This window comes from Ictalurus punctatus, chromosome 9 (assembly GCF_001660625.3).
Source record: "Ictalurus punctatus breed USDA103 chromosome 9, Coco_2.0, whole genome shotgun sequence".
Classification (NCBI taxonomy): domain Eukaryota; kingdom Metazoa; phylum Chordata; class Actinopteri; order Siluriformes; family Ictaluridae; genus Ictalurus; species Ictalurus punctatus.
This window is the reverse complement of record NC_030424.2, coordinates 11,892,703-11,917,783: the sequence shown is the minus strand read 5'-3', so window position 1 is coordinate 11,917,783 and position 25,081 is coordinate 11,892,703. Positions and strand designations below refer to the sequence as shown.

At 38.9% G+C, this 25,081-nt stretch overlaps 2 protein-coding genes across 6 annotated transcripts in view; both read right to left on the bottom strand.

Annotated features, from left to right (window-relative positions):
- Window positions 1–10,224, bottom strand: part of eml1 (EMAP like 1) — a 62,724-nt gene extending 52,500 nt beyond the window's left edge. For 4 of the 5 annotated variants that reach the window (XM_017476495.3, XM_017476496.3, XM_017476497.3 and 1 more), the window contains exon 1: window positions 10,024–10,224. In XM_017476495.3, coding sequence (XP_017331984.3) covers window positions 10,024–10,159 — 136 coding nt within the window. In that variant the 5' untranslated portion in view covers window positions 10,160–10,224. The remainder of the gene's footprint in view (window positions 1–10,023) is intronic. The other variant, XM_053682918.1, reaches the window with a different exon arrangement.
- Window positions 10,225–17,371: 7,147 nt separating this feature from the next.
- pkdccb (protein kinase domain containing, cytoplasmic b) lies at window positions 17,372–23,328 on the bottom strand. The gene is made up of 7 exons (XM_017476502.3): window positions 22,677–23,328; window positions 21,476–21,592; window positions 20,350–20,621; window positions 19,995–20,074; window positions 19,791–19,889; window positions 18,678–18,854; window positions 17,372–18,289 (listed from the first exon to the last, which is right to left on the bottom strand). The coding sequence occupies exons 1-7, from the start codon at window positions 23,220–23,222 to the stop codon at window positions 18,186–18,188; spliced, it is 1,395 nt and encodes a 464-aa protein (XP_017331991.1). The 5' UTR covers window positions 23,223–23,328; the 3' UTR covers window positions 17,372–18,185.
- Between the last annotated feature and the right edge of the window lie 1,753 nt (window positions 23,329–25,081).

Genomic DNA, 25,081 nt, shown 5'->3' with positions numbered 1-25,081 from the left:
CCTTCTTAATGACAAATTAATACATTCACTAATCTTTAGTGCAGCATGAAATCATAAATCATATATACTATGAGGGGCTTCCCAGTACTGTTGCCACAAAGATGGAAGCACAGTATTGTCTCGAACGTTTTTGTATGCTGTAAGCTTTAACATAAAGATTTCCCTTAAGTGGAACGAACATGTTCCAGCATGACAGTCCCCCTGTGCTCAAAGTGTGGTAAAATGTACAGAGCCCTGACCTTAACCCTACTGAAAACCTTTGGGATTAATTGGAGCACTGACTACATGTCAGGCCTTCTCACCGGACATCAGCATCTGACCTCAGTAATGCTCTTATGCCTGATTGGGCAAATGCCCACAGCCATTTTCCGAAATCTAGTGGAAATCCTTCCCTGAAGAGTGAAGCCTTGCCTTGGAGAATTGCTTTTTCTTAGCGTGTTCAATACTTTTTTCCTGTGTCATTCCACTTTATTACACATAACTTTATTTATGGACTTTAATGTTGTGAATTCTTTATATTTCTTGAGTTAATACTGATGTGTGGTGAAAATGTCATGTGAATAACCTCATTGGAAATATGTTTACTGAAAAAAATGTTGATGTGTCCAATACTTCCCCCACTGTATAATAAGGCTATACTCACTTTATATCCGGTATTACATTTTATCATTTGGTACGGAATATGTTCATGTTTATTTTATTATTATATTGCTCCTTCTTGCACACTATGCATTTTGGATTTCTCCTGTAATCTGTGAATTTCCCTCTGGGATTAATGAAGTGATCAAAATTTATCATTATAAAAGAGTTAGGAAATTATTAATATAGTACTTATTTCTAAACCTTATAGTAAAGTATTACCCATATTGTTACTAGGTTTTTGTCTCTTCTGAGTCAGGATTCTTTCTCACTGATTAAGCACGCATTGTATGACTGAGAATCACGTGTTAAGGCTCTTCATTTTTAGTGCCTCAGTTTTCTGCATGATAATCGAGTCGCAGAGCGTTCAGAGGGGAAGCACAGCTTATTGGTGCTTAGAGATTAGAGAGCAGTGTGTCCCCTCCTGCTCTGGGACAGAGAGAGGGAGGAAGAAATGAAAAGAGAAAAGGGAGGGGGAGAGAGAGACTGGGATGAGTGAACGAGGGTATCGCCTGCCTCCACTGGCAGCTGGATGGCTCAATGCCCTGCTTTTGTTCTCCTGTTCTTCTGGTTGCAATCTCTTTCTTTTACACATGAACACTTACATGTTTGATAAAAAAAAAAATACTACACACAAACACATAGAGTTAGGAGTCAATAAGAGCGGTCACTTAAAGAATGTGTAATGTTTTCTAACATTACAGACACTATATAGTGACAACTTACCAACATTTACACCTCTAATAGTAAGTACCAGATTAATCACGATGAGGATTAATATTGCACGGATTAAACCATCTGCTGGTTGTGAATTTTGTTTTATTGGAAATTCTGTAATAACAGTGCTCACCTATATTTATACAACACTCACTATACTAGGTGAATCAAGCTCCTCAGATATAGACCTGTGCATGATTATGAGTCGACAAAAATAGATTTCAACAGTGGATTTCCTGGTGCGTTATAATAAACATCAAGAGGTTATGAGGATAATCAAGGGGCAGCGGACCATGACACTGCCTGTGGTTCAGACTGTGACTCCAGCTGTAGAGTTCTCTGCTCTGCTGCTTCCTACTGAGGAAAACTAATGAGAATTACAGAGCCATTGCTTCACATAATAACATTCAAGTGTAGATAAGATGCAAGTGTCTTTGTGTGTGTTTGCAAGTGTGAGAGGGAGGAGACGAGATGGAGTGGAACATTGCACATACGGAGTGTGTTAATCATGTGCTAATGCCTACTTCAGAGCAGATTCAAAAACAGTGCTCTAACACTTTGCAGAAAGTGTGAAAGAAAGAAACCTCTTGTCTGTATTGTTCTGTAGGAAACAGAAATGTGTTCATATATCTAGATTTAGGCCAGCCATGTTTACTGTGTATGTGTCTCCACCTAGCAACAGCAGCTGTGCGTGAAGAAGTCATTCTTCACTGAATATCCTATCATAGTCAATATTACAAGGAGGATATAAAAGATCAAGAGAAGTGGCAGCCAACCTGAGAAGGAGAGCTATAAATATCTGGGTGGTGCACATGTAATTCTAAAGGAAGACTTGAGATATTTGAAGCATTTTATCTATTGCCTTGATAGAACACTTGATAGAACTACACGTACAGTGCCCTCCACTAATATTGGCACTCTTGGTAAATATGAGCAAAGAAGGCTGTGAAAATTTGTCTTTGTTGTTTAACCTTTTGATATTTTGGTCAAAAAATTCACAAAAATTCTGTGCTCTCATGGATATCAAACAATTGCAAACACAACACAGGTTTATTTAAAAAATAGCTTTGTTAAATATAGGTGTGAAACAATTATTGGCACCCCTATGAATTCATATGGGAAAAATATACTTGAATTAAATACCCATTGATATTTTACATTTTTAGTACACCCGGGTGACTAGGAACAGGAAATTGTTCAACCCTGACTCCTTGTTTCACAGGGGTATAAATATGAGGTAACACATAGGCCAAATTCCATTAGTCATTCATAACATTGGGTAAGACCAAAGAATATAGCTGTGACGTGCAGCAAAAGGTTGTTGAGCTTCACAAAATGGGAAGTGGCTATAAGAAAATAGCAAAAGCATTGAAAATGCTCATTTCCTCCATCAGGGCAATAATTAAGAAGTTCCAGTCAACTGGAAATGTTATGAATCAACCTGGAATTGGATATGTGTCTATATTGTCTCAATGCACTGTCTCAATCTCCAAGGATCACAGCTGGAGAACTGCAGAAGTTAGCTGTGTCTTGGGGTCAGAAAGTCTCCAAAACTACAATCTGAAGTCACCTACATCACCACAAGTTGTTTGGAAGGGTTTCAAGAAAAAAACAAACTCAAGTGTCTTCAGTTTGCTAGACACTACTGGAACTTCAAATTGGATCAGGTTATATGGTCTCTTTAGATGAAACCAAAATAGAGCTTTTTGGCAATAAACACCAGAGTTGGTTTTGGCGCACAAAGAGAGGTAGACATATGGAAAAGTACCTCATGCTCACGGTTAAATATGGTGGTGGCTCTTTAATGTTTTGGGACTGTTTTTCTGTCAGAGGACCTGGACATTTTGTTAGGATATTCCAGTGGTTGGATCTTCCAACAGGACAATGATCCAAAATCAACACAAAAATGGTTTACTGACCACAAAATCAAGGGCCTGCCATGACCCTCCCAGTCCCCTGACTTGAACCCCATAGAAAACATGTGGGGTGAACTGAAGAGGAATGTCCACCAGTGTGAAATTTGAAGGATCTGGAGAGATTCTGTATGGAGGAATGGTCTCGGATCCCTTGCCATGTATTCTCCAACCTCATCAGGCATCATAGGAGGAGACTCAGAGCTGTTATCTTGGTAAAGGGAGGAAGCACGTATTGTATTACTGACTAAAAGGGTGCCAATAATTGTTGCACACCTATATTTAACAAAGTTTTTTTTTTAATAAATGTGTTTTGCTTGCAATTGTTTGAGATCTATGAGAGCAGAGTATTTTGTGATTTTTTTTTTTTTTTTTTTAAAAAGAAGATCAAAAGGTTAAACAATAAAGACAATTTTTCACAACCTTCTTTGCACATATTTACCAAGGCTGCCAATATTAGTGGAGCGCATTGTATGTATGAAAAATCAAGGTATTTGTTCTGCAGTATAAAAGAACATCTTTGATTGATGCGTAAATTTAGGCCTTAGATGTATTTGTATTTGTATTTGTTTTGATACCAAGGCAAAAGAAACATAACAGTATATTTATGTTAAATAAAAACACAGTAGAATTATGTACACAATTTTCCACTCAAGTCTCCATTTTCAACTAGGGTAGTAGTATAGAAACTATGAACACAATCATCTAAAAATATATGTATGTAAATCATATTGTTTATGTCTAATTTTGTAAGTGTATACACTTTTGTAAACACAGTTATTTACTATTATATAGCCCTTTGTTTACTTCTTTGTTTGAAATATGAATCAATACTGAGTCAAAATGGGGGCTGTACTTTTCTGAAATAATAGATAAAGATTTTTTTTTTGCCGCACAGTGTGATTTACGTGCATGATATATGTGTGAGCAGAGCTGGTTTACATCAGTGAGCATCGCAGGGAGTTTTCACACTGGAATTAAAGATGAATATAAGATGCACCATAAACACTTTACCAAGCAATGCACAGCCTGAAATGGTAAAATATTCCATTACATTTATCTATTTTCCACTGGAAAACTCTAGAGGGGATATGTAAACCAGACTGTTAATAACAGCTCTCCGGCCATCTGGAAAAAGCAAACATCCTCATGACCCCTGACAATCACTAATGCTGAACAATAAGCTAATTTATATGGCAAACACAAAACTAAATCGGTTCCTTCATTATACAGTATAATCCCCTTACATAAAAAAAAAATCATTACATTATAACAAGCAACTACAAAATCCCACATGCCCAGTTTTTAAAATCATAGTTATATTTTCCAGTACTACCCTCTAGCACCTGCTTTCTCTCATCCAGCTGGTGTGGGACAAACTCTGACTCATGTGGTACTCACACACTTCTCCAGGACAAGCCCCACCCCCCAAGTCTGTGTAAAATCACCACTGTAGCGCCTGTTGTTCCGAGAAGCTACGTTCAGTGTGCCTAATGGAGATGAATTATGGCTACTTCTTTCTCATCATAATGGCCTCTCTGTTCCTTCTTCTGCTCTTATTCTCCATACTTACATGATGATGTCATTAAAGCCTGGATTAGCGCTTGTAAGCCCACTGCAACTTCCTCAAGCTAAGCCAGTTACGACACTATTTTTTGCTCTGTCATAACAATAATAAAAGGCTAAATGATATGAGACATGACATTTCACTTACATAAATCACAACTGGCTTTTGTAGGAGTTACTCCCTGAAGCCGTGCAACGGATAGTGTCTGTACAGAGTCTAACTCGAATGCAAATTACTCATAAAATCATTTATTACTGCCATGCCAGCTGGACAGAGTATCATTCACATACACATCATCACAAACCACAGCTCATGTAGCATAAGCCAGAAATCTCCTTAGCTTAGTGGATCATAGGATATTTTCTGCATTTCATTAAACAGACGTCCATTTTATTAGACACTGTATACTGTCATTCTCTAAATCACTGTTCTTCATATCAGTATTTCAGTATTTTAGCTGACACTATACATCTGACTTGATCACTGCATTAATGTTAAGCTCATTCCCCCATTTCTTGCATAGGAATATACACAGAGTACATCATACACAGTATGTCCAGACATACGGTACAAGGAAATGATCAAATAAATCAAGTTGGGGAGAAAGACCTATATAAATCTCTTCTTTTCTCTACTTGTAACAAAATTTCCACATCAACCGCCTCTCCATCTCATCAATACTATTCAACTATTCTACCCTGAGACAGCTCAGAGGGCGGGCTGGCTGTCTAGCATGAAGCAGAAGCTGCCCAAAACGCCAGACCAACTCCCCCCTTTATTCCAGGTCATTTTCCATGACATTTATTTGAAGGTGTGGTCTGCATTCGCAAACAGTATATAGAGCACTACACTACAAACTCATTCTTCATTATCTCTCACAGCTCACAACCTGAAATATACAAAAAAAAAATTATTATTCTGGAGTTCCGAGAGCTCTGAATAAACATACAGACTGTCATAAATTCAATTATGATTGTATTGTTTAAATGTTAGATACCAACAATTAATTTATTTACAGTACATTTGTGATCTATATAAAGTCTTGAGCACATGCTCTAGGTCAGTGATCACCAGTCCTGTTCCTGGAGATCTACCTTACATTTACATTTATTAATTTAGCGGACGCTTTTATCCAAAGCGACTTACAAATGAGTAAATACAAGCAAAGCGATATATCAAACGGAGAACAATACAAGTAGTGCTACCATACAAGATCCCTTAATTGAGTTCTAGAAAAGCAAAGTGCACAGAGTAGGGTTTTTTTTTTTTTAGGATAATGTGGGTTTGGCGTTTTAAGGCTTAGTTAGGTGTTCATGGAAGAGATGGGTCTTTAGCTGTTTTTTGAAGATAGTGACAGATTCTGCGGTCCAGATTGAGGTTGGAAGTTCATTCCACCACTGAAGAACAGTTAGTGTGAAGGTTCTTGAAAGGGACCTTGAGCCACACTGAGTTGGCACTACTAAGCGTCGGTCGTTAATCGATCGCAGATTGCGTGAGGGAACGTAAGTCTCAAGGAGAGTGTTGAGGTAGGGCGGTGCTGTTCCAGACAAGGTCTTGTACGTGAGTGTCAAGGCCTTGAATTTGATACGGGCAGCTACAGGAAGCCAGTGGAGGGAGATGAAGAGGTGTGGGTCCAATTGGGAGACCTTCCTGAAGACTTTAGCTCCAACTATAATTGTGCCCAACTGACCACCTAATCAGTGCCTTAAGAAGTTCTTGATCAACTAAAACAGGTGTGTTAGATTTTGTTTGGTGATGAAACCTGCAAGAAGGTAGGTCTCCAGGGACGTGGTTGGTGACCACTGCTCTAGATCCTATTCTTATATTAATATCTCAGTGAGAAATATAAATAGCCTGCTCCTCTTCAGTGCAGTAGATATCTCACTTCAAATCTAGCACTCACATCACATTACCAGTCTGACAGTAACTCTGTCTGTCTATGTGTCTGTCTGTAGTCCACCTCCAACACAACATACCAGCTAGGAAATTAATTTAGAGCCGAACTCCATCTCAACAAGGCAGAGGAAGGCCATTACATCCTTACAAGGAGAGATGACATCCAGAGACCTTAAAGCATCATTTCTACCATAGTCTTGATTGTTCATGGATTACTTTACTAGCACTAATTACACTTGGCTACCCACATTAGGTCTGATATATTAAACCTAATATACTTATATGTATATATATTTACCTTTAAACTGATCTTACTTATCATGACAGGAAAACTGGGGCTGGACAGATTTTTTTTGTGTTTTACATTGTCTTGGCTGGTATGATTCAGGGTGGGCCAGTGCATCAGTGGAGCATGATCTTTTTTGGCTGAGCAGTAAATAAATGAAGGCTGGTGGCTGCTTGCCACAAATGCAAAACTGTCAGTTCTTATCATGGGGAAAATATGTCTCATTTATATGTCCAGAGTGGAGGGTAGAGGAGGAGGAGGAGTCACCCTTCCAGAGATGAAGGGGATGGGACACAAGAGTGCAGCAGATGATACCGGCAGATCAGCTTTAAAACCTGATGGAAAATTTCAAGATAAGAATTTAGGTCATACAGCATCAAACAAACCTTATTATTAGCCTATTATTATTTGTTCTTTGTGTATTATTATTATTATTATTATTATTATTATTATTATTAAGTAGTATTAGTAATAGTAGAAGTAATTAGGGATGTAATTTTGAGGCTTCTGTGATTTTGATTCTTTTGAAGGCAATGATTTAAGATATGATTTATTATGAATACATAGAGCAGGACTATTTTAAGAATTATGGGACGAATCACCTTGCTAGCCTATTTACCCATCAGTCTAAAAACATGACTTATTTTTTTACACACCATTTGCACATCCTTTCTTAATGGTGGCTTAATGGTGGCAACCCCCAGGGTTGGGGATTTGAATCCCACCTCCGCCCTGTGTGAGTAGAGTTTACATGTTCTCCCTGTGCTTTGGGGGTTTGCTGCAGGCTCCTCCCCCAAACCATAGACGTGTATTGTAGGTTGATTGGTGTCTCTATATTGTCCGTAGAGTGTGAATGGGTGTGTGAGTGTATGTACGATTGTGCTCTGCGATGGGTTGTCACCCCATCCAGGGTGTCCCCTGCCTTGTGCCCTGAGTTCCCTGGGATAGGATCAAGGCTCCCCTGCGACCCTGTGTAGGATAAGAGGTATAAAAAATGGATGGATAGATGAAAGTTAATTTTATTCATAATATTTAAATCGATATATTGATCCCAGTTGTCTTGTTACACCGCTAGTAGTAGTGGTCTCACATTATTAGGACCCACTGAGCAATAATTGCATAAACCAAATGGGAGATATACAGTATATGCTATATCCCAACACAGTAATTCTTACTAGGTCTATGATGTAAATTACAGGTATCCCATTTATGCAATCTGTATACCGGCTTGTTCCACGTACTATAATATAGCTACACAGCGACATCTAGTGGTTCATAAAAGATAATGCCTTCTAAAATATTCCAAAAGTTAATGCATAAAAGATTCAATGTTAATGGATAAAATTAAAGGATCATCCAAAATTAATTAACTTACATATTTTTTAAAGTTAAACAGAGCGAGTATTAAAATGACTATAATAGTAGCATCATGACTGTATTCCTGATAGAATATCTGTCTTTTTCTTTGCATGTTGTTTGAACTTGTCTCCTTTGAACACCTACTTTAGTTAAGAAAGGTGATACAAAAATGAACATTCTGGTTGCTTTTCTTCTGAAACCTTGATATATTACATAATCTCACTAAATTTGTGTGAGGCCACATTTAAAGACTCAGACTTAACTTAGCTCAGCATCACACAATAGTTTTCTTGTTATGTTACTGATTACGTAAAGCAGACTGATTAAAAACAGCACCTTATTAAACAAAGACCTTATTCAGAGTATTGAATGAGACTTCAGAAACATGCCCTCATTATGTATCGCAGCACACACAGATAGGGTATGTGGATTACAAATTGCATGACTAAGTAAAAAACAAAGAAAGATCTTGCAGGAAGCATAAGCCAGTGAACAGTTATTTTTCATATGTTATTCCACTAAAATTTATAGAAATGAATTCAGCCAAATTGCATGTGGCAGCAAGAATGAACTGACTGTTTGTGAAAAGCACCCATAATGCAATGCCACAGTTTGCCTCATCCTTTCATGGTTCATTCATTCATATTACCAATATTGCAAAATGGACTAGCTGATTAAGCTGTGATTTGAGTCCACAAATATAAACTTTCCTTTATTGTAATTATGAAACCATCTTGCTCTGACTATAACAGATTGGATAAAACTACCGAAGAAGGCAAAATGACCTTTGCTGAGAATATCATCAGTTTATTCAGTCAAACCAAGTAAACTCTTCTACACAAAATTGCCATCATGTCAAGAACAAGTTATCTGGGTGAAGCTACATACAGTTAATACACACTACACATACTCTTCTGTAGTAATAATACAGATTACGTTTTCTCAAACACATTGCTTTACATAAAGCTTTGGAAGCTGATTGTGCATCCATAAATTTGACTCTTTATAGTTCTAAAAGTCAATTTGCAATGCATCCTATTTCAAATTGCATTATAGTATAAAGTGAGTAAAACATGAGATTTCTACCAAAAGCTTCAAAGTTGCTTAGATCACTACATTACTGCAGCACATTAGCAGATAAAATATTTATTAGCAGCTGACCTACCGACCAAGAGGAAGAGTGGAAGAGCAGTCTATTTATATCTGATTGTTTCTGTTGTGCTGCCAGTAAAGCAAACATCAGCTCTTCCCTGACAACACACATTATCTGTGGGGAAACAGACCATCGACGATTGTCTGCTGGATGAGTGTGTATTGAACCTATAAGCACGCAGTCAATAGACAAAGACACACGACACCAGAGTATTTAGCTGATACATCAAATGTAGCCTATATGTGCTGACAATAACACAAGCTCATTATACATCTCTCATTCTTCAATGTGAAAACTTTGACACACATAGACACCATAAAATGTGTTCTGGTTCTATCATGACATTGACCATTGAATAAAAGAAAGCCATATAAGGCAGAAAAACTGTGCACATTGAGCAGAATTTTTGCAGGATGAGCTGTCCCCATGGAAAGGGTCCAAAAATACCAAGTAAAAACCCAAATCTAAAGTTACTCTGACTCGCCACACTCACCCACTGCAAGTCCCTCCGGGTCTGACATCATGCACAGTAATGGAAATTTCTCACAGGCAGGTTGTTTATTAGCGAGTCTCCTATGCAAGATACCTGCAGCAAAGCACACAGAGAGCACAGAGACTGTGGACACCATCAACACGGCTCCTGCCCTCTCTGGCCAGTCGATGACCACGAGATGCGAAGAATGCACAGCCAGCATTGGTGGACCATCTGCTATTGGACGATAAATATGTTTACACCCCTCCCCATCCCCTTCTCAGTCCATTTTAATCTGACTGAGCCTTTACACCAGGAAGGAACTGTGCCAGAGTATGAGTGCAATCAGTCCTATTTTAATACCCATTAGAGCACTCAGGGTTCTGCAAAACTACAACAAGCCCACAACAGAGTGACTAATGTTTAGAGATTATTTTCCATCTGAAAAGTATACTGAAGTCCTACAACTGTTTTCCCTCAAAATCAGTTACTTTCTATATTCTCAACCAGAATCTCTGACAGCATGTTTGAAATGTATGCTCTTGGTATCATTTTTGTTGAGAAGTCAACCATACATCCCATTTAAAACAGAGTAAAGAAGAGTGGGTTGTGTTTGTAGAACAAAATCTGAAATCCATCATAAATTATTTATAAAAACAAATGTTTAAAAAAAACGACTTTTTTCTTTCCTCCGAAGTGTTTTGTTAAAATACGTTCTGGGAGCTTGTGCTCAGCACATTTACCTAACATCCACCAGATAGCGCTGTTGTAACACTTCTCCTTAAAAATAACCATATCAATCCTTAACAAATAAATTTCACACATTATGTAAACTTGCTTGACCAGATTTAGACAAGGTTCACAAGTTAAATGTATACATATATACATATATTAGAACTTGTATAACGTTTAGGTAAATGTCATTGTCTCATTGTTTAATCAACTTTCATTGTTCACAAAATGAAAAATGTAGCTACTCATTGAATGATGTTAGATTTAAAATGCATATTTCACTGGAAAGGGAAAGACTTTTAAAGAACAGTTTGTTGTAAAATGATTTCTTCATTATTTAACCAAAAAAAAAAAAAAAAAAAAAAAACACGCACTGTTTTATATATATACAAATCAGCAATAACATTAAAACCACCTGCTGATATTGTGTAGATCCCCTTTGTGTCACAAAAACAACTCTGACCCGTTGAGGCATTGACTCGACAAGACCTCTGAAGGTGTGCTGTGGTATCTGGCAGCAGATCTTTCAAGTCCTGTAAGTTGTGATGTGGGGCCTCTATGGGTTGGACTTGTTTGTCCAGCACATCCCACAGATGCATGATCAGATTGAGATCTGGGACATTTGGAGGCCGAGACAACACCTTGAACTCTTTGTCATGTTCCTCAAAGCATTCCTGAACAATTTTAGTAGTGTGGCAGGGCGCATTATCCTGCTGAAAGAGGCCACTACCATTAGGGAATACTGTTGCTATGAAAGAGGTGTACTTGAACAAAGTTTAGGCAGGTGGTACGTGTCAAAGTAACATCCACATGAATGCCATGTGCCACATCACACTTCCTCTGCCAGCTTGCCTTCATCCCATAGTGCATCCTGGTGCCATCTCTTCCCCAGGTAAGCGATGCACACACACCCAGCCATCCACATGAGGTAAAGGAAAATGTGATTCATTAGACCAGGCCACCTTCTTCCATTGCTCCATGGTCCAGTTCTGATGTCAGCATGGGCACTCTGACCGTTCTGCGGCTACGTAGCCCCATACACAGCAAGCTGTCGTGCACTGTATGTGCTTTTTCAGCAATTTGTGCTACAGTAGCTCTTCTGTGGGATCGGACCACACTGGCTAGCCTTCGCTCACGCACATCAATGAGCCTTGGGTACCCATGACCCTGTCGCCAACATATTGGGAAATGTCTCTGTAATATCCTTCCAATTATGGATAGGAATGAACAATGCAAAATTTAATGAATGCAACAAAAAAAAATCTAGAAACACAGATTGTGGTTGAGAAAATAGGAAGTAACTGATTTTAAGGGAAAACAGTTTTTGAAAATACAGTGTGGTTTAAGCTGTTTCCACTCTAGGTTGATCAAGAAAACAATGTGCGTATATTTATTTGTATATCATAATGACATAAATTGACATATGTCAGGAAACAAGCTTTTCAGCAATATATGATTAAGTGTAAGGCGCTTAAGCATTTCTTGTTGTTTTTTTGGAGTTGTTAGATTTAAGATAATGTAGTGAACATGAGTGTACAGTATCAGTGAAATTAACACGTTCCTGACGAATTATGAAATTTTATTACCACAGTTTAAGACAAGACATAAAGAGGCACATATGCAATTTATCCAAAAATCTTAAAAATTATTGACATGGCCAAAATTGTTGTTTCTACATATAGTGTCTTGTAAAAGGAAACCTGTTCAGTGATGTCCCCAAAAGACACATTAAAACTTGCTAGAACTTATGACGTATGATTTTAAAAAATAATAAAAAAAATACATACTATACAAATACTTACAGTAAGCCATTACAAGGGTTTTCTGGCAGGGTAATGCTCCTGAGCACTACATTACAATGAATGTACATGTCTCTCTGATACATGACATTATTTATTGTCAGAAAGTCTAGTCTATTAATTACGCAAAGCAAGCAGCATCTAAAATTTTATAAGCTGTTATAAAACAAATTGCAACGAACTGGTGAACAAATAGTGTTGCTATAAGTATTCAGTCTTGCTCACTGCAGTCTGTGTATGTTACGTAGCCTAATCCTTTAGGCCTCAAGCACATCTGGTAACAATTCTTTTGATACAACTTGCCAAACTCGGCCTGCATTTAATTTTCTGCTTTTTTTACGCTGTTTTATTGAGTTATCGATATATGTTACACTTTTATATGTATTCGCTGTGTAGCCAAGTCTGCTTATTTTGCAGTGTGCTGTGAATGCTACACTTCAAATCGATTGCATTGCAGAGGTGTTTGGTCTCTTACTATTGCTGTGGTCATATTGGTGTGCTTCCCAGGCAGAAAATTGAAAAGACTTTAGGCCTGGTCATCATGTCATAGCAGTCCCTGTTCATTTGATTGTTTAGTAACCCCAGCTTGTAGACTGATTACTTGGCTAATCAATTTGGCCTTGTGAGAGTTTGGCATTGAGTGATTTTCAGGCCTCTGTCAATCGTGTGAGCTTAGGTTTCTCCCAGGCTCAGCATGAGCACTTCAGACCCTCTGGGACCCCTACCTCCATAGCTTACTTTGATCCTGTTTGCAGAAAAATTTACAGAGGACATGCTTTCTCTAAACGTAAACCCTTCCAACCCTCCTGCAGTAACCCCAGTCCCAAGCTGGGCTGTTTTCATTTGGGAGATCACTAAGGATGAAATGAAATGATTACAATCCATGACTACTATATTGTACCTGATTTTACTATGTGATTTTGATCATAAAATGTCTCCTACTAATAGTTTCACCCAAGCTGGAACTAAGTTAAGGCATAATGTTGACAACAAGGACACTTAGACAATCTAACATCCATTTTGGACTTCGCACAATGAATCATTAATACATGCAGTAGTACCAGCATGTTAGATCCATAATTGGCATTTAATTGGTATTCTTAAAAGCAATTGCCAGCCCTGTTCCAGTGATCAAGGGTAATGAAGTCTTAATGGTGCTAAATTTAACAGCCTCCTCAATGATTCCTTAACTGTTTTATGGCCATTGAGGCAATTTGCTAATTACATCATAGACTTTAAACTTAGCGCCTGTCAAATTTCTGTGCTAATTGTGGCAATAAGTTCACAGCACACATTTACGATGCCAAATCTCAGTTTATCCACAAGCCAAACAAATAGTCTGGTTTCACACTTTTAGTAAAGAAGTACACATTTTTAACATGGCTTGTAAAACAACAATAAAGAATTTTGCTTATATAAAAAGAATTAGAGTAATGTAAGATCATCATCATTATCATCGTCTTCTTCTGAATGGTTTTTCCTTTACAAAGGATCCGAAGCTCTGCTCCTCACCTGGGATTTAACTTTTAAATGTTTTCTCACTCACTGTGGTAACTGTGCTGGGGTCCTGCAGTAGAAAGCATCGAATCTGAAGCTCTTATATTTGCTTTTCAAGCCTCAAACAGCTCAGATCAGTGCTACATCCAAGGTGTCATGTTTTTGCAGTGCATCTGATGCGGAACTGCTCCATGTCTAAACTCCTTCCGTTATTATTTCTAACACCTCCATCTCCAGGCCGTTCCTCAGCGTGCATGTTCTTGGTCATGCCAATGGAAAAACTGATCTTCTAGCACTTAGCTTATGCTAGGATGTTCTTTTGTGGTAAATGTGAAATATATATATATATATATATATATATATATATATATATATATATATATATATATATATATATATATATATATTTACTTACATTTAAATGTAAATATATAGTCAATTTCTTTCACTTTGGACAAGAACATCTGCCAAATGACTAAACATAAATGTAAATAAATTGATCCAAACATGTGAATTTCACAAAATTTGTGCAAAGTGTGACAAAACATGCTAATAAAACTGACCAGTGGTTTGAATTTTAAAACACTGAACTAGCTTTTAACCAGTCATGAGGTTAACAGATCTTCAGAAACAAAAGGCTTGGAGAGATTTTTTGGCAAGAATGTAGTTCTTTTTGCCCTCCCCCCTTCCCTTCATCTCTGAACCCAAAAACTGCTTGTCCGGCCCTTGGGCAGCAGAACAGCCAGCCAGCCAGAAGATGATTTAGAGAAACATTGTGTCAGGCCATGGCGATGGAAAGGAGTCCTGGTGAACACACTGTGATGAATGAGCCTGGGCTGTTTGAAGAGGAGGAGGGGAAAGGAGAAGCAGGAGTTAAATGCAAAAAGCTGATCTGAGAGTAAACTCTGATGTGTGTTCAGGGGGAGCAAGTCTCTTAAAACACACTAATCCTTAGATTTAACATGAAGAAGGCTACCAGCAGAAAGTTCAGACCTCCTGGTGGCATATATCATAGAATGCAGCTGTCAGCACATGCTATGACTGTACGCTAAAATTTAGGAGTATGTGTGTGAGCAACGAAAGCTTCAGTAGTGAAACTCATCTTGTAGCATAGACTGTAATTATCTAAAATGCTCAAGCGAGTAGTGAGACACAGAACTCCACTGTTTGCTCTTTAGGAACTAGAAGTTCTTTACATTTGGGGCCCCAAGTGCAGCTTAAAACAACAGTGTCCAGAGGCAGGAATGCCCGTTGACGGGTTCTCAAGCTGACAGCACTGGCTTGTTTTTGCCTACATATCATTTCCAGATGGCGGTCAGAAATAAAAACGATGGAAACAGTTCGGGTGAAACTGGAAACTAAAGAAATGGATGCTGAGTGGGGTGCAATAACAATTCCATTCACCACCACCCTAGTACCATGCAGCTGATGGCTTTATCCTGAGGAACAGAAGCCCACTGTGACCCATCAGGAGGTAGAGTAGAAAGAATTCTTCTCTAATTCATTTCTGCATTTACTTACTCTTAAAATAACCTAACTCTGTTTACACCATATTGAATTTTCCCAGTAAACAATGGATTTGTACTCAAGCTTAAAATAGTTGATTACAAGGTTTGTTTAGAAAAAAAAAATGCACAGCAAAGTTAGAACTGAGCAAAACAAGCTACATGAGCTATTTGTTCTTGTATTGTACTCTTACAATCATACAGAAAGGAAATCATACTCCATGATGAATGAGCCTTGGTTTTTGCCTACATGGCTTGACATGGCTTTTGTTTGAGGAGGAGGAGGAGGAGGAGGCGGAAGAGGAGAGGAAGGGGGGGGGTTACTTAAGAATGAAAACACTGGTCTTAGACTCATGTTCTCATGTGGTGGTAAACATTTGCGATCCCAAGACTTGTGTGACTTCTGGATGCATTTTAAGGCACACAAACCCATTTAGCATTAAGTAACAGGCAGACGGGGGCATGTAGTTTTCAGCACATGTTATGATTATTCACTAATGTTTAGAGGCATAAACTTGCATTTATGAATAACAGCACGGAGACTACGAAGTCCATCTTTTGCCCTTTAGGATTTCCTAGAACTTTTTGGGCTCCTAAGTGCAGCTTGGCCCAGCAGCATCTAAGGCACTCATGCCCCTTGACACAATCTCAAGCCCATGGCACAGACTTGTTTTTGCCTATATATCATTTCCAGATGGAGATTGTGAATAAAAATCATAGAAACTGCTAAAGTGAAACATGAAACTAAAGACACAGTATGGAGAGTAGTGTGGGGTGCAATAACAATCCCATGCACCATCAGACTACTACCAAGCCGAAGGTTTAACCCAGAGGAACAGAAGCCCACTGAGACCCTTGAAGACACAGAAAAGAAAGGAACCTCTATCAAGAATTTGTTTTATTTGCTACCCAGCTAACAAGCTTTAGCTTACAGTTCTAGGAACATTTGGCTGTGCGTTAGGTTTTCAACATTCCTACAACCTTTTTAGTTAACTTAACATTCACATTAGTTTTTGTCTAAATAGAAATATTATCTGTGCAACATTAAAATGAATGATTACATATTACGTCTGATTTGTAGAGCATTGCAGGAATGTAATTGGAAATTTGTAGCTTAACGTTTTTTTTATTTTATTTTATGGTATTGTCTCAACTTAGTTGGTGAGTAAACAAGCACAAATTTAGTGTGGTCTAAAATTAAGTACATGGTATTTTCAAATGTTCTTTTTCTTAATATATTCTTTATTGTAAAAAGCTAGAGCTGACTGTATTCTCAGGGTCTATAGCTTTGTTTGTTCTCTTTCCAAACATTAAGTCAAGAAAAAAATACTGTGGTCAAGAATTGAAGTTACAGGAAGGAATATAACAGACTATTTTAAAACCTTAGCTTTGGGTGCCTTTAAGGATGTTAACAAAACCACAAGAAGTGGTGTTTTGTGTGCTAGGACACTTTTATTCCTGTTTTTGAATATTGTTTTGGAGTGATATGACAAACAGACAACCCCTGCCCACAGGTGAGATCCATTACTGCTGATTATTCAAGCTCTTATTTTCAAAGTGTTGGATAATTCAGGATAATTTGAAGAAATCTTATCAGAGCTCATGAAACCCAGGATTAGGCCCGGGGGGGGGGTGTTGGGGCAAGCTCCACATTAGTCCTGGGCAGCAGCATGGAGCAAACCAGCTTATCTGTGCATATCTAAAATACCACTCCTGAATGGAGAGCCAGATGGCTCAACCATTCTTGTGCTAACGGCAGATTTACTTTAATTGTTCTTAATGTGCTTTTGTTTTTCGGGGCCTCTCCATGAGAAAGGGCCTCCAAACAAGGAGCATTTACATGTAATAATTAAACCATAATGACCCCGCAAGTGATTAATTAGTATGCACTGGTAAGGTTTTGTGTAAACTTTGCGGGGCACAGTCTGCTACGGCGCTGAAGGTAGGGGAGAACACACAATGCATAGTGGCTGCTTTTAAAAGTGAATAAGGGTAGAATATTAACAGCACACATACGACTTTCCTATTAAATAACCTGAGAGAAGAAGTTACAAAACAAAACACTTTTATTCAATTCTTTCTGCACAAAACCCAATTTCAAAAATGTCAAATAACAGTAACTCTTTCTCTGAAAGAACAACTAAATCAATCACATCCACTGGATGAAAAAGTAGACTGCATAAAAGTAAAAATGAATTGCAGTGATCAGTAAAGTGATCCTAAACAGCTATCTCAGCTCCTACACAGCTGTAATTTCAGTACTTCTTTCCTTGCCTGTTGCAACACTGTGTTTAAGGCATTCCAGCATGCAGCGCAACACCGCAGAACTACTGGCTCAATTAACATCAAAGTAAATCTATGTAAGAGCTTGTATAGAATCGGCTCAATACCCTTTCATTCGACTGTGCCATACAAACACAACAGCAAAAATGGAAAAAACAGTGGGCTGGGTGTTTCTTTTTGTGTAAGGAGAGGTAATTATACCTGAAGGGAAATCCTTTTAGACGCCTCTTGGCAGCATGCGGCATTGGCAGGCAGATCAAAGAGTCTTTTGAGTGTGATGCCTATAAATACATCTCGTTCATTCACTTCATAGCTCTCCCGCCCCCCCAAGCATCTCTCGTTCTGCCTCGCTCTGTTTTCCCCTTACTTAAAGAGTAGCTGTCGAGGCTTTGGCCGTCCTCACGTAGACTGTGGAGCTCACATCTGGAACCAGATGACTGAAGCCACTTCTGAACGAGGCAAGAAGTCGGCCTGCAGACAAGTAAAGGCAAAGAGCGTATATGCTTAGGAACACACACTTAATAAAAATGTGCTGAGACTCTTTTTGATCATAATGAATAGTGGGAGCTGTGCTGAAAGCCATTCAAACACGTTAAAAAAAATGAATAAAAATGAGCATTGGGATGTCTAATGTATGCATAATGTGATGCAGTGGTGGTGGAACTTACATGCTGAATTTATAAAGCTTAACATTACTCAATATTACATTCAAAATCATTTGTATCTTAGTCATGCGCAATGTTAGTCCAGGTGTAACTGTAATGCTTATTTCAAAGCAGACAGTACATTTGGTTTGGGTTTTGCAGGAATGACTCACTGTGTAACTGTTATTCATTACTCATATGAGCGAAATGCTAACCTGTCCATGTCTTCTGGTGACTGACGGAGAAGCTGGTGCATTGTGGGTGAGAGCTGCAGATGTGGGCAGCTTCTACAACACTGTGCACAGAGAGCATGCATCTTTGATGGTTGTAGGATGGCCAGCACTTGTACTCCTTATTTCCAGATGTACCCATGCCTTTCAGCACAGCATAGTCTACGCAGAAGAGAGGAAAACTATGTCAGTTTTTAAACTAGGCAAAACATGATGGGTGTATATAAAATCAGCAGATACCTCACACTTCCACGCTCTCAGCAAGAGGTGTCAGAGTGTTGAGTTACTTAAAGACATTCCTTTGACTTCATATGAGACTTGGGTAAAATTTATGTACGTATGTGTGTGACAGAGATGGAGACAAACGCCACACAAGGAGCTCTTTACCACTGACAATGTGACAAAAAAAAAATCTGCTTAACAAATTACACAAGCATTCAAAATGTGTCGAAATACTTTACGAGAGCTGTTGGAAACTTGTTCGGACATAACATTTTGAAGGTCTGGTGCTTTTTACGCTTCAGTGCTGCTGAACTGAGGCTATATGGATGATTTATGGATGTCAAAGCTCAGGTTCAGCAGAAAGAGAGACAGAGAGTGAGTGAGAGAGAGAGAGAGAGAGAGAGAGAGAGAGAGAGAAACCCAATGTCCTGCAGGGCCATCACTATTTCACTAGCGCTTGAAGACGGATTGAGTTACATGGTTTCTTTTTATGACAGTTTGCACATCTGCTTGAAGGTGCTGTTGAGTTATGTATTTGACATTAAAATTAACACGCATCATATTCTGTGCCACTTTAACAGTCTCCTGAAATGTGCATTCACATTCAACAACTGTAATAGTCTTTAAAAAAAAAAAGCTTGTAAAAATATTCGCTTGTATTCCATTTTCACACCACAGAAACGCCGAAAGCATCTTTCAATTGAACGAAAATCATGAAGAGAGTTTGAAGTGATTTGTGTGAGGTACATGAGAATTGTGTTTTAATTCTAGATGCAAGAAACTCTGCATGAGTCAGAATGTTTGGGACTGTAAAACAATGGATAATAAAAATGATTCATGAATGATATAAGAGGATAACATTTAATACAGTCTTACCTTTAATTACAGATGAAGGCATGTTCAGCCCAGATTTGTATACATGCAAGACTTCTTCAAAGGCCTCCAGTGTTTTGTTAACACTGTGTTTCAGTTCCCCTATGGACAACACCAGCATTAGTTATACAATAGAAGCAGATGAATTATCCACCAATAAAGACATGTTGTTATGATGACTGAAACCACACACAAGAGACTGTTCACCTGTTGTATTCATTATCTGATCCACGAGAGGTTTCAGTATTGTTGGAGCCTGATGAGGCAGCAGATAGATGAAGAAATATCTAGAGACACACAGAAAAGACAATCTGAATAATAAAGTCCTACTTAGAACGGTGTGTCTTATGACAGTCAACTATAAAGCATACGAATACACACAATAATAAGCTATACAAACAATATGCTTGTTTATATCTCAACAAAACAGACACTTGGTTGGTAGGATTGGAAAGGCGTGTCAGCCATATACCTCCCAGACACACCGACTCTGACAGATGCTTGTAAATCAAACATTACTATCCAGTGATTAGCATAAATATGGAATGTGGGTCACTCTCACCTGTAAGCATTGTAAAGGTTCCTCATCTCGTTGAGGCCTTGGCACACTCCGCTGCCCGAGCATGGGAAGGTAAAGTTGCGCAGTGGAAACTGCAGCATGCAATCAGAACTTTTCCTGCATTGTGTCTCCGTTACAACGGCATCGTCCAGATCAGTCAGCTTGAGCTCACCAGACACCATGATGAACTGACGAGGCTGGAAGTCCAGCAAGGCCACAGAGCCAAGAGGAGAAAGAGACAGATAGTGAAGAAGCCTGACCAAGCCGAGACACACCTGCAGTGTGGAGGGAGCAGAGGTTGTCTAAGAAATCTATAACAATATTCACAAATCACAAATCAGACCATTTAAACTAGCATTATAGTTAAGAATGCAGACATCTCTGTCCGCTATATATATATATATATATATATATATATATATATATATAATAGATAATCATATGCCTGTGATGAGTGAGATATGGCGAGTCGAAGCAGTATAATAGATGATCACAGTACTGGAATTGACAACTTGTGTCTTAACACATATCTGCACTTCTGTAATCATAACCATGCCCAGGAGCTAATGGGCAGACATATGAGCTACATGATTATTTGATAAGCCTGTAAGGAACAACAAATGTATTATGTCAGTCTTTTGTATTTGATCACAATGGAGGAGCTGAACACTGTAATAACAGAGATGGACTTTGTATTAGTATCAGTTCAGTATATTCACTGAACAGACTCTCAATTACACAGCCCCTTCAGGTAAAACCATTTCTCCTGAAAACCTATTAAAAAAATCAAAGAGCACAGACATGCAGGACCTGCCTCTGGTGAGCCAAGCACTTCAATAAACCACTTCTACTTTCCTGGAGCCGGGTATCAGATCCTCCGTCTGTACCACAAACAGCCAGATACTGCTCAGTTTCACAGCTAGCCAAGATATCTGAGACGGACATCTGTCCCTCAGAGTATTTTATCAGGCTCAGATGATTTGGAGATAGTGCTTCAGTTAAACCAGAGAATTTTCATCCACCCCCTGCCCCAGGTATGCCCTGTGGGGGGCTGTGGGTGGGAAACTCCTGATTAACACTCCACAGGAGGTGGGGGGGGAGGGGGGGGTGGTCAAGTTGAGGTTCTTACCCGAAAGCGCTCTTCCCAGGGGCTCTGCAGGAGCTGAATCATCTGCACTGGGGTTCCCTGCTCCAACACTGCTGTGATGCCACCCACCAGGGCACTGTCCTGGCACTGACCTTTCAGCTGTAACCACAAAACAAGACAATCATTTAGAACCATGGGGCTGTATTTCAATCGCACAACTCATATTAAAAACACAAAGGCTTTAGACAGAGGAAGCTTTCTTAACTAGAGTACATGTTTTTAAACGAGCTTCAATGGGAAATTTACTTTCCTTTATTTTGAATGAATAGTAGGGAGATAAATGTGCAAGGGATGGTGAGCAGCAGAAAACTGACAGGCGATACAGCGAAAATAGACACTTATCACTGATCTGTTGCTATTTTTCTGTCTGAAACCAGCAATGGATTGTAGATATTAACCGTCGTAAATCTGTTTTCTGTACGTTAACTGCCCAGCCAACAAAGCATGCTGTTATGAAAAAAGAATAAATGACAGGGTTGTATGATAAGTTACCACACAAAAAGTGTTTTATTCCTCTTATTCCACTACAATTTCCCAGAGATTCCAATGTTTTATTTATTGAATGACATATCATGCTTTCTAACCATTTACAGTAACATTAAAGTTGTGGAACATCCATGAGCCAAGTTAGTTCTTGTTATCACTTACATTACAACATCTACAAACAGTCATTCCTTTACCAGCCCCTATTTCTCTCTCTCTCTCTCTCTCTCTCTCTCTCTCTCTTGCACTTCTTGTCATAAGACAAAAAAAAAACCAACCCCAAACAAACAAGCAAAACAAAACAAAAAACAACTTGTCATGTTACTTAAAAACCTGGCACTAGAGACTCCATCCATAAATGCTAAATAAACATCTCCTTACAGAAAACGTCACCATATTATTATAAAAAATAAAAAATAAAAAGTCAAATAACAACACGTGATTGGCCTGTTTATTATTATTAGATCACGTAGATTTGATTATGTCTGCCATACAAGTCAGAGCTGTGCTGTTACAGAAAAGTAATCAACACCTTATGTACTGTCATGTGCATAATGTGTGTTATTACATATAGCTGGTTAGTTTTCATCATCACTAACAAACACTGCTGATCCCTGATCACAATCACTTGAGAATCAAGATCACTTCTGACAGCCTATAAAAGTTAACCAGCAGGTTATTACTGTTTATAAATGTTTACCTTAACAATATTAGGGTGCTGTAGTCTCTGCAGCAGGATGATCTCTTTTCTCAGTTTGAAGGACACGAGGTCCTGGCAGCCCTCTGGATCCCCGAAATCCTCCAAGCAAGATCTCATGTCTGTCCCTTGATTGTTCACGGTTTTCAACGCCACTTCTAAACCCCGAGGTAAAACGACCTTTAACACTGTTTTTGTGTAACCAGCGCCGAGAAAATCCACAACTGTCAAGCCGCTCAGATCCCTGCATCCGATCTCCGACCCCAGAGCCTGCAGAGTTGTGTTCCTTATCGCGTCTGCGTTGGGAAAAGTCGACTGATGATCCACTAGTGATCGATGTCCCTGATTAAAGGTGTAAAAAGGAGCAATCTCTTGCTGTCTGTCTCTGATCTGCTGGAGTAATGCACCGCGCAGAGGAGTTAAATCCAGAGCAGCATCCCCAAAGTTCCCTCTCAGACCAAAGTGCCATTTCTTCATAACAACCGTCAAGCAAACAATCAACAAAGCAAGACAAGAAAGGACAAAATACTGCTTTCTCGTGGAAGACATGACCAGAAATTAGTTACTCGCGCTATATAGTCACTGGTGGGATTGTCCCTGTTCAGTCCGCTCATGCTTCTCAGTCTGGTAGCTGTGTGTTTACTCTGGGCTGATCATGTAGCCCCTCATTGTAGCAGTAGCTTAGGGAAACGCCCAATGGGCGTGGTTGTCTTTGTTCGCCCCTCCTACGGTCAAGAGATCTGCCTGCACAAATACAGCGCACGTGCCCAAAATGATGCTGTTTCTTTTTCCCCTCCCCCCTTTAAATCAGTCATTATGCGGATTACACTACACACACGTCCATATGCACAGACTGTAAAGTGTAAACATTATTAGTTTTATAAATGGTTAAACAAAAATGTAAAATTCATGCATGATTTAATGATAATGAGTATTTATTGATCACATATACATATACACAGTGAAATTATTGGAGCAGAGAGGGTTAAGGGCCTTGCTCAAGGGGCCAACAGTGGCAGCTTGGCAGTGCTGGGGACTGAAAAAAGCCACCAAGCCACCACTGCCCCTAAATAAGGATTATTTAGATACAATTGCATGATATATGAATTTTGATTCTGTCAGTAGCAAATGTTAAAAAAGTAAAATGGATTGTCCAAAAAAAAAAAAAACGGCTACGGTGGCTTAGTGGTTAGCATGTTCGCCTCACACTTCCAAGGTCGGGGGTTCAATTCCCATTGTGGCCCTGTGTGTGCGGTGTTTGCATGTTCTCCCTATGGTGGATTGGCACCCTGTCCAGGGTGTACCCTGCCTTGTGCCCGATGCTCCCTGGGATAGGCTTCAGGTTTCCCCGTGACCCTGAAAAGGAGTAAGCGGTATAGAAGATGGATGGACCTTAACTTGACTGTCGATGAGTGTGAATACTATGCATGAAAGATTAAACATGAATGCATTGTGGAGATCAACGAAATGGAAAGAACTGCAAACAGTATCCTACAGATTTATTATTATTGTTGTTGTTGTTAAATAGGCTTATGCATTATAGTTTGGGAATTAACTCATTGTGTCTGTCAGCTTGAATTTTTTTTTTATCCACCATAATCCTCAAATAGGACTGTTCTTTCATTTGTAATGTTACAAAGTGAATTAGTAACATAATGACCTTAGTATTATACGGTTCTCTGGGTGAAAAGCTCTAATGAGATATGAGACAAATGTTTATATTTGTATGTATGTATGTATATTAACTATGTACTATGTGTATTAGCTATTAACTTGTATTACTTAATTAATTATTAAAGAACATGTGGTATTGATGCATTAGGTTACTACATCTAGGCATATTTACATCAGTATATCTAATAAATTCACTGGCATGTTTTTCTTAGTGTAGGCATACCTGTTTCATAGTAGTTGGCACTTGACAGCCACACTTGGCATTCAGAAACAATCTGTCACACAGTAGAGGGAGCTAGAAAACTACTGCGGTATTACCATTCATTCATTTATTCATTTATTTATTCACTCATTTATTCATTCATTCTTCTTCAGTAATTGCGGTGGATCTAGGATCAAATGGGCATGAGGGAAAACCCCCCTCTATGGGACACCAGTCTATCATGTGACAGCATCTACACACACATTCACACATTTTTTCACATCTTGGGGCAATTTATAGTAGCATTCGTAGTAGCTAATCCACCCACTGGCATTTTAGGGGGCGAGAGGAAAATGGAGGAAAACACAAGCAGACACGGGAAGAACAGGTGACACTCTAATTAGACAGAAACCTGAGCATAGGATCGGGGACCCTGGAGCTGTGAGACAGAAACTCTACTGGTATGCACAGTGGATTAGTGGTTACTACGTTTGCCTTGCACTGCCAGGAGTTGGGGGTTTGAATCCCATCT